The sequence below is a fragment of the Monodon monoceros genome, unplaced genomic scaffold, assembly GCF_005190385.1.
Source record: "Monodon monoceros isolate NGI ecotype Baffin Bay Population unplaced genomic scaffold, NGI_Narwhal_1 Super_Scaffold_3, whole genome shotgun sequence".
NCBI classification, from domain to species: Eukaryota; Metazoa; Chordata; class Mammalia; order Artiodactyla; family Monodontidae; genus Monodon; species Monodon monoceros.
The window spans coordinates 70,880,923-70,894,239 of NW_021703780.1; the positions used below are offsets into that span (position 1 = coordinate 70,880,923).

Genomic DNA, 13,317 nt, shown 5'->3' on the forward strand with positions numbered 1-13,317 from the left:
TGCTCAGAAAAAAATCTTACGGAGTCTACTGTCCACGAATTTACCAGAAAGCCAAGTTAACGACACAACTGATCGCTCAGATCTGAGTTAGCCAGCACCATTTTGCTGGAGAGGGGAAACTGGACGCTTCAGGCAGGTTTGGGAAGGTTATAATCTGAGGAAACTAAAGAAGGCGCCAGCAGGGAGGTCTCCTTCATGGTCTCTGACGAAAAACGTTGCGGGAGTAGTCAAACCGCCCCAAATTCCCCAGTGCTGTCCTCACTCGAGGCTCTGGTTCCAGGAGACGCACGCCTTGCTGGGAAGACGGTCCCCTACGATTTACAACCTACCGAGGGGCGCAGTAAGAGCCGCCTCCGCCGCCTCGGAGGCCCAAGCTCGCAATCAAGCCCGGAGCAGTGAAGGAACCTCCGGGCCAGCCCCGTCGCGGTGACGGGCGTCGCCGCGAGCCAATGAGCGCGCCGGGAGGCGGAGCAGTCAGGCCAAGGGGGCGGGATTTCCCGCGAGGCAGCGCAGCCCCTTGGCGCCTGGCGAGGGCGGCAGACCCATCGAGAGAGGGCGGGTCGGGGTCAGCTGCTGCAGGCGGGCGGGCGCGGGAGCTGTGGGCGGCCGCCGCGTCTTTTGCTGCGGCCCTCCCTCCACCACGATGCCGGGGATCGACAAGCTGCCCATCGAGGAGACGCTGGAGGACAGCCCGCAGGTGAGGCGCGGGCGGCGGCGGGCTGCGAGGGAAGGAGCGGGGCTGGCCGACCCCAGGCCTGGCGCCGCCGCGGCCGCAGGTGCCAGCCCTGGCCTAGGTGGGCGCCGCCCCCAAGTGCCCCCGCCGGTAGCGGGCGGCGCCCCGATCGCGGAGGCCGGGCCGCCCTACCGAGGCCCGCGTGGGCCTGCTCCGCTGGGCCGAGAGCCGCGCGCGGGGTCTGGGACGTCGGCAGGCTGCGACAGAGCCGCGGCCGCCTTGGCTCGTGGGCCCGGCGGTCACATACGCGCGCGGGGCTCCCTTGTATTTGACAAAAGATGCTTTATAATCGCCGTGATGTGAGGTGGTAAATCCCGATCCTGGAATTTTCTCTTCGAAAACCTCTTCGGAGAAAATGCAGAAGGAGAAAAGACCCCGTAGACTTAATGATTTCTGACCAAGCTAGGGAAGGAAATGGATAATTTTGGGGGGGGAGATGCTGAAAGGCTGTTGATATGCCCGTGCGTAGAGTCCTCGGCGAAGCCCGTCAAGGGTCCCGGAGCCTCTCGGCCGAGTGTCGTGGCCGTGAGTGTAGCCGCTGTCACTCCGACCATGCACGCCGAGTGGAGGACGGCGCCTTCGCGGTTCCACGACTGCTGCGCCCTAGTAGCAGACTTGGCTTTAGTAAACTCATCAAAATAAAAGCCCTGTGTTTTGTGCGTTGGGGATGATGCTAGTGTGGTTGCTCTAGCTTAAGATAGTCTAGGAACACGTAACCATTACTGATGTTTTCAGTACTGAAGAATGAAATCAGCGATGTTAAAAACCATGTTGGTAGGCGCTGTAACTTGCGTTGAGAAACTTCATCCCTAGGTCTGTCTCTTACAGAATAAGGGATTTAAGACGGTGTTGCTGGTTGGCTACCACTAAGAATGAAGAAAATTTTCTGAAATGTTGTTCATTTAGAACTACAACTGCACATATTTCATGTGTCTTGACGGTTTAATATGACTCCAAAAGAACAGAAGGGAGGGGCTGGATCCCCCTTTACTGTATGATATGTCTGCCATGGATGTGGTGCCAGTTTTGATTGCCAAGTTGAAGTTGGGCTCTGATTGTGGAATTGATTTGTTTTTTTTCACGCTGAAAGTTATCTTCACAGGCCAGTTGCCTGCTGGTAATGTACTCTTATCAGCCTGTATTGACACAAAGAGAAACTGACTTCTTGGCTTATTTTGACTGCCAGAATAGCCAGTTCAAATGCTTAACGATTTCTGTAGTATAAAGTCATAAGCTACATTTGTTTCAGATGTTTAGCAAAAATTTTGTGGGGTGTATTGCTCAGGTGTACTTTTGTCATTTTACTTTTTTATTTTATAAGACTCAACAGGTGCCTTACCTTTCTTCTCATACCTGGGCTCGCTTTTATAGCTCATAAAGACTACACACTGCTCAGAATGGGTTACGCAGTGCCCTAGCCATGACTTAGGAGGGTATAATCTCTTGACTCATCTAACTTCTTGAACTTTTCACACAATTAGTTTACAACTTGAGCTTCTTTTTTTACAAGCATGTGCTGTATTAGTATTAGTTTTATGGTAATTTTTAATGAAATAGCCACGTTGATAGTCTTTCAATTTCTAGAAGTAGTAAATTTGAACTAGTTAATGTTTACCTGGGAAAATTAATTGGGACAACTGGGATTTAGAAGGGTAAGACACTGAGAAGCAATTCTTGGGGAAAACCTGTGGCAAGATGGAAAGCCCTGGATTGGGGATTCAGGATATAAGGGTTTTAGTCATTACTGCCGCTTAGTACCTTCTACCTTAGGGCAAGTCACTTAACTTGTCTGAACTTCAGCTGTTATAGATAGTGAATGTTTTAATCTTTGTACTTGATTATAAAAGTAATAGTTGTTTGCTTCAGAAAAATTGGAAGATACAGAAACCACACAGTTACCTGTCGTGCGCCCAGCAGCAAACTCTGTTAACAGTTTGCTTTCTTTTTTCTAGTTTTTTTCTCTTACACATTCTAATGTGATTGAGATTATATTGCGCATAACGATTTTTATTTGGCTTTAACTACACATTGTAGCTTAAGTACCTTCACACATTATTACATACTGAATAAAAAATTCAAAGGTTGCACATTTCCTTGACTCACTTAATATAGTTGTCCTGTTGTTGGACTTTTAGAGTTTTTCCCAAGTTTTGCTGTTATATATAGTGCTAAGATTAATGCTTTTGGGCATCATTTTTTGTTCTCATCTGGACTATTTATCTAGGATAGAGTCCAAGAAGTTGAGTAACAAAGAGGAGGAAAACTTCTAAAGCTCCTGATAGAGATGTTTTTATTAGATTATTTGATCCTAGTCAAAAATGGCCTGCCAGTTGCTATGTAAAAAAGTTAGAGCCTGGGAGTCTTGAAGGACTACCCTGAATTACAATTATCCTTTTTTAGTTTTAATTTAAAGTAGCGAAGTATTAAAATAGGGGTATATTTGCAAGTCCAAATCCAGCTGATTGCACATAAACATCTTTAGAATTATCTTGCACAAACCATACCATACCATTCTGCAAAAGATACCATCTGTTGAAGTAGGAAATCTTAAGACTATACTAGATGCCTTATCAATGCTTATATATTGTTTTGAAAATCAGAAACAAAATTAAACTTTCTATTTCGTAAGAAAAGATATGATCTTTAAAAAAATAACTGATTTTATATGTAGATAAAAATCTTATCAATGATCCACCTAAGGCAGAACTGTGAAGGCAAACTCCAATCCCAAATGGAGGCTTTTCTCTTTGGCATAATATGAAATACTCAAAGATTATGAGATGTACTTTTTTTAAATTCACATTTTGACATCTCTTATATTGAGATGCCCCTTACAGTTGATGTTGTTTTACTTGTAATTGCCTGCAAATGTACACACTTGGTTATTTCTCCTAGTGACGTGAGTGGCTAAGTGCAGCCTTTTAATGTTCAGCCAACAAATCAATTCACAACCACTTGAAGGATTATCAGTCTTGTTTTTTGTCTGAAAATATTTCTTTGACAGCTAGTAACATGCAGCAAGTGCTGCCATCAAAACTTGCTGACTGGGTATCAATAATTTGGAAGAAAATATTGGAGATAAAAGTGGAGCACTTCTGAGAAATATTTGTCACCTGCTCGTGGCACAGAATAATATTGGATGTGAAAACATGGCTAGCGGTGTCTCTTATGTCAAAAAATTACCCACAAGAGTTGAAATTTTAGGGTTATATTAAATTTGTGCAACTTGTGTTTTCTTTTTTGTGTTTATATGAGAGTTATATAAAAAATTCTGTCAAAGATCTGTTTCCATAAATATAAAGTAAAAACTTCAAGACATTAGAAAACCTGAATTCATAGCTTAATTGCCAGCATTGTTTTGTTTGTGACAGTAGTATATTAAACTGGCACAGCTCACAGTGGATGCCGTCATAGATTCAATGAAATGGTACCATATTGATTGCATTTTTGTAAGCTGCTAACTTTAAACAGTCATTATACAGTGTTGAACTCAATCTTATTAGCTTTACATAAGGAAGCTGTTTCAACCCTGTTTGAGGCTAAGAACATCTTTTTAATTTAAGTCCACTACACATTTTTGCATAAATGTGTTATTCCTTGAATTAGAATGCTAATTTTTGAAGAAAAAAAATGTAAGTGGCACACTTTTCTTAAGAATGGCACTAGCGAAACAAGATTTCATGATGCTTTCTTTTTTACATCTTAAAATAGCACTTGGGGAATGGCAGTAGGGCACTAGAGCTAAAAAATAAAAAGATTCTGCCAGATCTAAATCTCTGGGGCATTGGGAAGTAGAGGATTGAGATAACTTGGACTTCATATACTGGCATAATGATTTTGCGCTGCTTTTTAAAACAACCATAGTGACTTAGCTTTCTCTTCTGAAAATAGGAAGCTAAGGAATAAGTTGATTTTTAGAAACCAGCTTCTAAGGCTGAGGTGTAAATTAACTATTTGTAGAATAAAAGTACAAGGTCATCTTTTAGATTTTAAGCTGTAGTTATCTCAATAATTGTTGGAATTTAATTCTTATCCTGCCTTTGGGATATAAAAAGGTGAACATACTTTGCCTTTATGCTGAGTTTCCTTATCTCTGATCCTTTTTATTGACAGTCTTAACATTTACTGACTGACAAGTTTTTACTCTTAAAGTGAAGGTAATTTTTACACGCTTATGCTCATTGTGGGGAAAAAAAAAAGCCTAACAACATAGAAATGTATAAAGAAGAAGAAAAATGATTCCAAATTCTGCACTCAGAAAAAACCTAGTTAGCATTTTACAGGCCACGTTGGGGAGGGGAAAGGGTACTATGATGTTATTTTGGATTATAATGGGGAGGGGGTTGGCACTACTAGAAGAGACTATGGAGAAAGAGAAATAACCAGGGACTTCCCTGGTGGCGCAGCGGTTAAGAATCCGCCTACCAATGCAGGGGACACAGGTTCAATCCCTGGTCCGGGAAGATCCCACATGCTGCGGAGCAACTAAGCCCGTGCACCACAACTGCTGGGCCCACGTGCCGCAACTACTGAAGGCCGCGTGCCTAGAGCCTGTGCTCCGCAACAAGAGAAGCCACTGCAATGAGAACCCCATGCACCGCAACGAAGAGTAGCCGCTGCTTGCTGCAACTAGAGAAAGCCGCTGGGCAGCAATGAAGACCTAACACAGCCAAAAAAAAAAAGAGAGAGAGAGAGAGAGGGAAATAATCATACTAAGTTATCCTGAAAAAAGATATTTAAAATATTTATACATAGAATACTGTTAATATAGCCTTGACTGATTCTGTAGATTTGTTCTTAATTACAGACTTTTTAATTCATAAAAATATACCTTTGTTGTTCCTTCTAAGGTTTATATAACATGGTTGGAAAATCTGTTTTAATGAAGTGAAATTGAGAATAAAGAACCCTAGCATCTTGGCATTACTATCAAAAGAGAGAAAATAGATCAAAACTCAGAATTGTTAGAGTTCTGATATCCTGTGATTTTTGCATCTTTTAGGAAAAAAAGATTTCCACTTGATTTATATAATGGTTAACATAAACTTACTGCTTTTATTTTATACAGACAAGGTCTTTACTGGGTGTATTTGAAGAAGATGCTACAGCTATTTCCAACTATATGAACCAGTTGTATCAAGCTATGCATCGGATTTATGATGCACAGGTAAAGAACTAAAGGCTGACTCAGTGCATTTATAAAATAAATCTTTAAGCCCATGAGGACAGAGATAGTGTCTGTCTTATTTACTGGTGCCTAGCCCTGTCCAGGGTGCTTAGTAATAAACATTTGTTGAATGGATGAATGAACATTAAGTATTTTGTATTACAGAGCTTACATTTCAATTACTAGTGTATAGTTTGTAGCACTACAAAAGTGATGAAGATTGAAGCATCTGCTCCTTTTCCCCAAACATAGTAAGGACTTTCTTAGTGAAACTCATTGATAGTGATCTTTGCGTAAGATTTGACTTAAAACCCTGTATTGTCACCAGTATTTTCCCTAATCGTGCTTTTAATCTTATGGGATACTTCCCCTTTTTGAGCAGAGGATTTGTAAGTAGCTAGCCTCTATCTACTTAGAAGGTAATAGATATAGCTCTAGTAGATATAGCTATATCTATAGAGTAGATATAGCTCTGGGGTACTAGGAGATGAATTTTAAAAGGATGTGACTAGATTATTTTGGTTGAACAGGCATAAGATTTGAGGCTCTGTTTATGTAACTTAATTGTAAGCCTTAACAGCAACCTGGGTTCTATGATAAACTCTCTTTGGGGTTAATTAAGTGTACAAGTTTCTTTTTTGCCCCTTCTCAATTTCTCTTCTTTCTGGACTCAAATTTTCATTATGTACTTTACAGTTACTGTGATAGTTACTTATTTATTTTTCTTAGTGATAGGTTGCTCAAGAATTTGATTTCTGACCACACAGATTAATATGTAAAAGAAACATTACATGTGTCATTATATTCATCACTGAAAAAAACCCTTTAAATTAAAAAAAGTATTTCCTTCATATGGCTACATTGCTATATGGTATGACTAGGTCGTATGGTTGTATGTTATTAAATGCTTCTCATGGTCTAGTATCAGCATCTAGAGAGAGGGATAATCAGTTATCAATGTAGACTCTCTGAAGATTCTGGCTAACATTTTGTACAGTTTACTTCTAGCTTTAAAGCTTTAACTATTCGTTTTTATTGGCTAAAAAGAAAAAGCACACACCTGGGACACTGCTGAATTCCTTGATGGTGTCTATTTCGTGGTTTGAGTTTCCCTTTAAAGTGCTTAGTGGTAGTTCCCTTTCCAATGGCTTAATGAGGGGTTTTGAGAACATGTTGTACAATATTTATGTTAAGTGATAAATAAAAGTGGCATAGGAATCTTCAATTAAAACTTTTTTCTTAATCTGTACTACTGTGTTAATTTGAATGCTCATCTTTTCCCGTAGAATGAATTAAGTGCAGCAACACACCTGACTTCAAAACTTTTAAAAGAATATGAAAAACAGGTACTATATATGAAAGTTTTAAAAGTATAATTTAAAATATGCAGTGATACAGTATCTGTATAGATAAATAGAATTTCTTATCAATAATTCTAAGCCTTTTGGGATTCACAGAAGGTAATTTTGATATGCCGTTGAAATTCCGTTATGCACTTATATCTAATTTTAATGATTTAATGTTAGACACAGAGGTTATCTAATTTACCTCTCTCTTTTCAAATGAAGAAACTGAGGCTTGCTCAAGGTTACAGAGCTGGCTAGTAGAGAAATTGGAGCTAATTTTAAATCCTTGAACTAGTATGGTGTGCATTCCTGTACACCATGTTGATTGGTCACTTAGCAAACATTTTAATTAATGTGTACTACTTATATGAATTACATTATTTTATTAAAATGATGTTTTTAGAGCTTATTCAAAATTTTAGAAGTTTTCCGAAGTTATTTAAAAATTAAAAATTATAATGTCACTCACAAAAGACATACAGCATTGGACCTTTACCTCATCTCTGCTTCTCACTTTTCAGCGTTTTCCACTGGGGGGTGATGATGAAGTTATGAGTTCTACTTTGCAACAGTTTTCAAAAGTTATAGATGAGGTAAATGCTTATTTTATTTTGCTTGGATAAGTGATCTTATAATTAAGTTACTGAAGTTGTTTAGCTTTTATTGGGAAGTTTTATTATTAGGATTTTATGAGTAAATCTCAATGATAAAAGATTACTATTTAAAGAAGGGCCTTATTTCCAAATCTTGGTGGCTGTCTTGTAAAAACAACACTATCTTTGTCTTATTAAAGCCAATTGTTTTCAAGGAATAAGCATATAGATGTGCTGTCTCTACTTTCATGTACTATTCAGCCTTTAATTGTGTAGTTTGACATAGGCAGGGAGAGAAGAGTTAAGCTGTTAGCCATAGCTGGGCTCTTTATGGTTTCTCTGTTTTTTACATTGAGCAGTATTTTACCATTCATTTCATTAATCCTTGCTTCCCAAACAACCAATACCAACCCTTAATTTCTCTACCAGTCAGCAGAACAAATCATTAAGACCTAGAAGCCAAGAGGAAGCAGGTTGGTGAGAAATGTTCAGAGAATCCATCCGTAACTATTTTGTACTACTGCAGTGAAAGCTCTTCTTTTCAGATGAGCCATTAGGTAGTTCTGTCTCTTCTAGTCTCTTAACTGGAAAAGTAGTTTTTTGAAATATTTTAATAACTCATCATAGCAAAATATTGTCACAGGATATCAATTTAAAGAAATATTTATAGGAAATGGAATTTTTTTTTGTGGTAAAATATACATAAAATTTACCATTAATGACATTTCGCACATTCACAATGTTGTGCAACCACCACTGATGTTCCAGAACATTTTCATCACCATCCCAAAGGAAACCTACTAGGTGCCTATTAAGTAGTCACTGCCTCCCTCCCCTCAGCTCCTGGCAACCACAAATCTGCTTTCTGTCTGTATGGATTTGCCTGTTTTGGATATTTCATACAAATGGACTCATACAATTTGTGGATTTTTGCGTCTGCTTTCACTTGGCATAATGTTGTCAGGGTTCATTCATGTTGTAGAAAGTATCAGAATTTCATTTTTTGTTTTTATTTTGTTTTGCTGAATAAAATTCCATTGTATGTATACCACATTTTATTTGTCCATTCATTAGTTGACAGACATTTGATTTGGGTTGTTTTCCATCTTTTGGCTAATGTGAACAGTGCTGCTGTGAGCATTCATGTACAAGTTTTTTGTTTTTGTTTTTTCAAACGCCAGTTTTCAGTTTTTTGGGGTATATGCCCAGGAGGGGGAATTGCTGGATCATAGAATAATTTTACGTTTAGCTTTTTGAGAAACTGCCAAACTATTTTCCACAGCTCTTGCACAATTTTACATTTCTGCCAGTAATGTAGGAGTGTTCCAATTTCTCCACATCCTTATCAACACTTGTTATTTTCATTAATTTTTTTTACTATAGCCATCTAAGTGGGTATGAAGTAGAATCTCATTGTAGTTTTTTTTTCTTTTTTTTTTTTTTTTTTGTGGTACTCGGGCCTCTCACTGCTGTGGCCTCTCCCATTGCGGAGCACAGGCTCCGGACACGCAGGCTCAGCAGCCATGGCTCACAGGCCTAGCCGCTCCGCGGCATGTGGGATCTTCCCAGACCGGGGCACGAACCCGTGTCCCCTGCATCAGCAGGTGGACTCTCAACCACTGCGCCACCAGGGAAGTCCCCTCATTGTAGTTTTGATATGCATTTTCCTGAAGGCTAATGATGTTGAGCATTTTTTCCTATGCTTATTGACCATTATATATTTGAAAAAGTATCTATTCAGACCTTTGCCCATTTAAAAAAAAATATGTTTATTTTTTCATGTTTATTTTGCTTTACTTTTTTTGGCCGCGCCTCACGGCTTGTGGGATCCCAGTTCCCCGACCAGGGATTGAACCCCGGCCCTCGGCAGTGAGAGCAAGGAGTCCTAATCACTGGACCACCAGGGAATTCCCTGCCCAATTTTTAATTGGGTTGTCTTTTAGTACTGAGTTTAAGAGTTCTTTATTCTAAAGGATACAAGTCCCTTATCAGTTATGTGATTGGTAAATATTTTCTCCCATTCTGTGGGTTGTCTTTTTATTTTCTTGATAGTATCCTTTGATGCACAAAAGTTTTCAATTCTGATGAAGTCCAGTTTATATTTTCTTTGTTTGCTTGTGCTTTTGGTGTCATATCTTAGAAACCATTGCTAAATTCAAGGTTATCACATGTTTTCTTCTGAGAGTTTTAAATGGAATTTTTTTGACTGTCACCTAATGATGTGATAACATCACATAATTTTAGGGTTCCCTTATGTAAATGTATCAGTACCTTTTTTAACTTTTTGGCCGCACCACTTGGCATGCAGGATCTTAGTTCCCCAGCCAGGGATCGAACCTGTGTCCCCTGCCATGGAAGCACAGAGTCTTAACCGCTGGACTGCCAGGGAATCCCTATACCAACACCTTTTTACTAGGTTTTGTTCAGTTTCCATAATGCTGGTTGATTGTCTCTTTGTAGTTATTTGGCCTTTTTGGTCTTTCTTTTACCAGCTTAGCTCTTGTCATGCGGTACTTTCAACGCAGCTTGCTGATGCCATGATGTTCCCCATTACCCAGTTTAAAGAAAGAGATCTGAAAGGTATTGAAGTCAAGCTTATGTTTACTTTCATTAGCTGTCGGAAGATCACTGCTTGTAAAATGTGTAATACTCTATACCTTAACCATTTCTGACTGTAGCAAGTGTCACTTTTACTTTAATTAGTTGCTAAACATTTACAGGAGCTCCTGCTAGATGTTAAGCTAGATACTGAGGAGTACTTATATGAATAAGATGTCACATCCCTTGAGAAAGCCCAGAGAAGGAGATGGGTAAACGGATAATTCTGGTACTCTTATAATTAGGGATGAGCAAGGTGTGGGGGCTCAGAGGAGGGTGTCAGAAAGGCTCCCTCACGGATGTGCCATGAGCACTGAGCAAGGAAGAAGAATTTGCCAGGACAAGAGAGTCACTGTTCTACTGGAGGGACCAGAAAGCACAGAGTTATGGGTAGAAATGCATGTGTTGTTTTGAGAAATTGAGTGTGGCTGCAGTGTTGGATGTGTTGGGGGGATGGCGGGAGACAACTCTAGAAATAGATTAGTTGGGATTAGATCATGCTAAAGATGTTGGACTTGAGTTTATAAGCAAAGAGAAGACAATGGAGGTCTTTAAGAAGTATACCTTTGTTTTTGGAGGATGGATTTGATGCTAGGAAGTTGTGACACTCCAGTGAGGTGTGACCAGGGCCTGCCTGAACTGGGACAGTGGCACAGGAGATGAGGCGTGTTGGTGGGCTGGAGTGGTGGGAGGTAGGGGCTGGTCCATCTAACAACCCATGTTTCAGTAGCTTGTGGTGGCTTTCTTTTTTTCCCATTTAGGATTATTATGTGATAAAATGAGAGCGTTTATAGACTTGGCTCTGCTTTCTTATAATTTACAATCTCAGACAATCATACAGACTTATTTACAAAGTATGTATAGATAGAGTAAAAACATTGTACTAATGTATCAGTGGATGATAAAGTATTTAAATTATACATGGAATAAAGACAAATGTATTTTAGAGATAGAATTAATATTTGTCTTGGTGCTCTTCAAGAATAATCTTTTCCAAGGTCAAGAAACAAGACCTCTTTTCTCCATCTAAGGGGACTGAATATCATAATCTTGTCAATAAAATGTTCTTTTTATCATTCAGCGTTTGAACTTATTAGAGTCAGTATCAAAAAATCAGTAGGTTGCATTCTGGTACTAAATCAGAACATTTGTATATCTTAGAATTTGCCGTGTTGTTTTTTTTTTAAAATTTACTTATATTATGTATTTATTTTTGACTGCGTTGGGTCTTGGTTGCTGTGTGCAGGCTTTCTCTAGTTGCGGTGAGCAGGGGCTACTCTTCGTTGCGGTGCACAGGCTTCTCTTGTTGCAGAGCATGGGCTCTAGGCATGCGGGCTTCAGTAGTTGTGGTGCATGGGCTCAGTAGCTGTGGCTCGCGGGCTCTAGAGTGCAGGCTCAGTAGTTGTGACCCACGGACTTAGTTGCTCCGCGGCATGTGGGATCTTCCCAGACCAGGGCTCGAACCCGTGTCCCCTGCATTGGCAGGCGGATTCTTAACCACTGCGCCCCCAGGGAAGCCCTGCAATGGTTTTAAAATTTTGTTTTTGGGTCATATTACAATTTGTGGCAGGTACAATTTCTGGTGGTGTAACTTGTTAATGATAGTAAATGTTAGGCTAGTTGAAACACAATAACTTTTTCACTTTAAACGTTGAACTTTTGAAATATTTGGAGTTTTAATAGTAGCTTAAATGGCAGTTACTGTTTTCTAAACAAAATTTAAGATAGTTCATAAATATGCTAAACTGAAATTATTCTTGAACTTTTCCAGAAATATTGACATTAAAGGAAGTGTTTCAGATTGCTAGTAATGGTAAGCTCTGAATACTTTGTACATTTATTTCTTGTATTGATGCATTTCTTTATCAATACAAATCTGTGGCCAGATTTTATGTAATAATTGAAAAGAATGAACCTAATTAAAAGTTTAAGTGAATATTATTTAAATCCTTGTTATTTAAGTTGCACTATTTATGCTAGAAGAAATATTTTAAAGGAAGTTAAATCTTGTGGTTTGTTATCTTCATAATACCTAAGAAGGCGGTATATTTTCCCTTCCTTATTTTCCTGTCTATTCCATATTTTCTTTAATGAGCATTTGCTATTTCTGTACTAAAAAATACTTCAAGAAACTTTTAGTGGACTACTGTTTCCTTGGAATTAAATGTTTTTACCAATTTAATAAACAGAAACATACTTTAGGGGGAAATTTGGCTGTGGGGAACATTTGGGTGGAGTGATCACATAGTAGGGAATTCTTATTTTGCTTTAGTACATTTGTTGAAAGATGCACATGTGAAAACCATTAAAGCACTTAAAGGTTTTGCAAAGTACTGTTGTATTTTTGTTAATAGTCATTTCTGTTTTCCAGATCATGATGCTGCAATTAACAGATATAGCAGATTGTCAAAAAAAAGAGAAAACGACAAGGTGTGATACATATTACTCCTTCAGTATCACAATTAACAACTGTTTCATTAGGTGGTCTCCTTTTTCCAGTTTAAAAATGGTAGCCAGCAGTTGCTTTGTATGCTTTGCTGTATTGCCCTTAGTTTATTCTTTCCTTCTAGTTATTTCAAAGCCTTTCTGTTAATTGTTAATTATCAGACAATTAATAATTGTCTTTTTAAACAAAATATTTTTCTGTTGATAGAGTTTTATAAGTAAACATAACTATTCCAAAAATGTAACTGATGCCCAGGTGTAACATTGCCTCCTTTTGCTTTGTATTTTGATAACACTGCATTTGTTTTATATATGTATTCAAAAGTGTGTTCTGATATACAGTGGTTAAAAAGTTGAATTGTTACATACATAATTGAATGAAATTCTGTTTTGAAGACCTCCTCATTTACAGGGAATATATATATATATATATAT

General features: G+C 38.7%; 1 protein-coding gene across 5 annotated transcripts in view; it reads left to right on the plus strand.

The window, feature by feature from the left end:
* Positions 1–537: 537 nt before the first annotated feature.
* The window catches only part of APPL1 (adaptor protein, phosphotyrosine interacting with PH domain and leucine zipper 1), a 31,634-nt gene continuing 18,854 nt past the window's right edge, over positions 538–13,317 (plus strand). For all 5 annotated transcript variants that reach the window (XR_003796547.1, XM_029241720.1, XM_029241722.1 and 2 more), the window contains exons 1-7: positions 538–697; positions 5,802–5,900; positions 7,187–7,246; positions 7,768–7,839; positions 10,332–10,419; positions 12,209–12,250; positions 12,809–12,867. Coding sequence is in view for 4 of the 5 variants with exons in the window: in XM_029241720.1 (XP_029097553.1) it covers positions 644–697; positions 5,802–5,900; positions 7,187–7,246; positions 7,768–7,839; positions 10,332–10,419; positions 12,209–12,250; positions 12,809–12,867 (474 nt within the window). In the remaining variant the exon portion in view is untranslated. The remainder of the gene's footprint in view (positions 698–5,801; positions 5,901–7,186; positions 7,247–7,767; positions 7,840–10,331; positions 10,420–12,208; positions 12,251–12,808; positions 12,868–13,317) is intronic.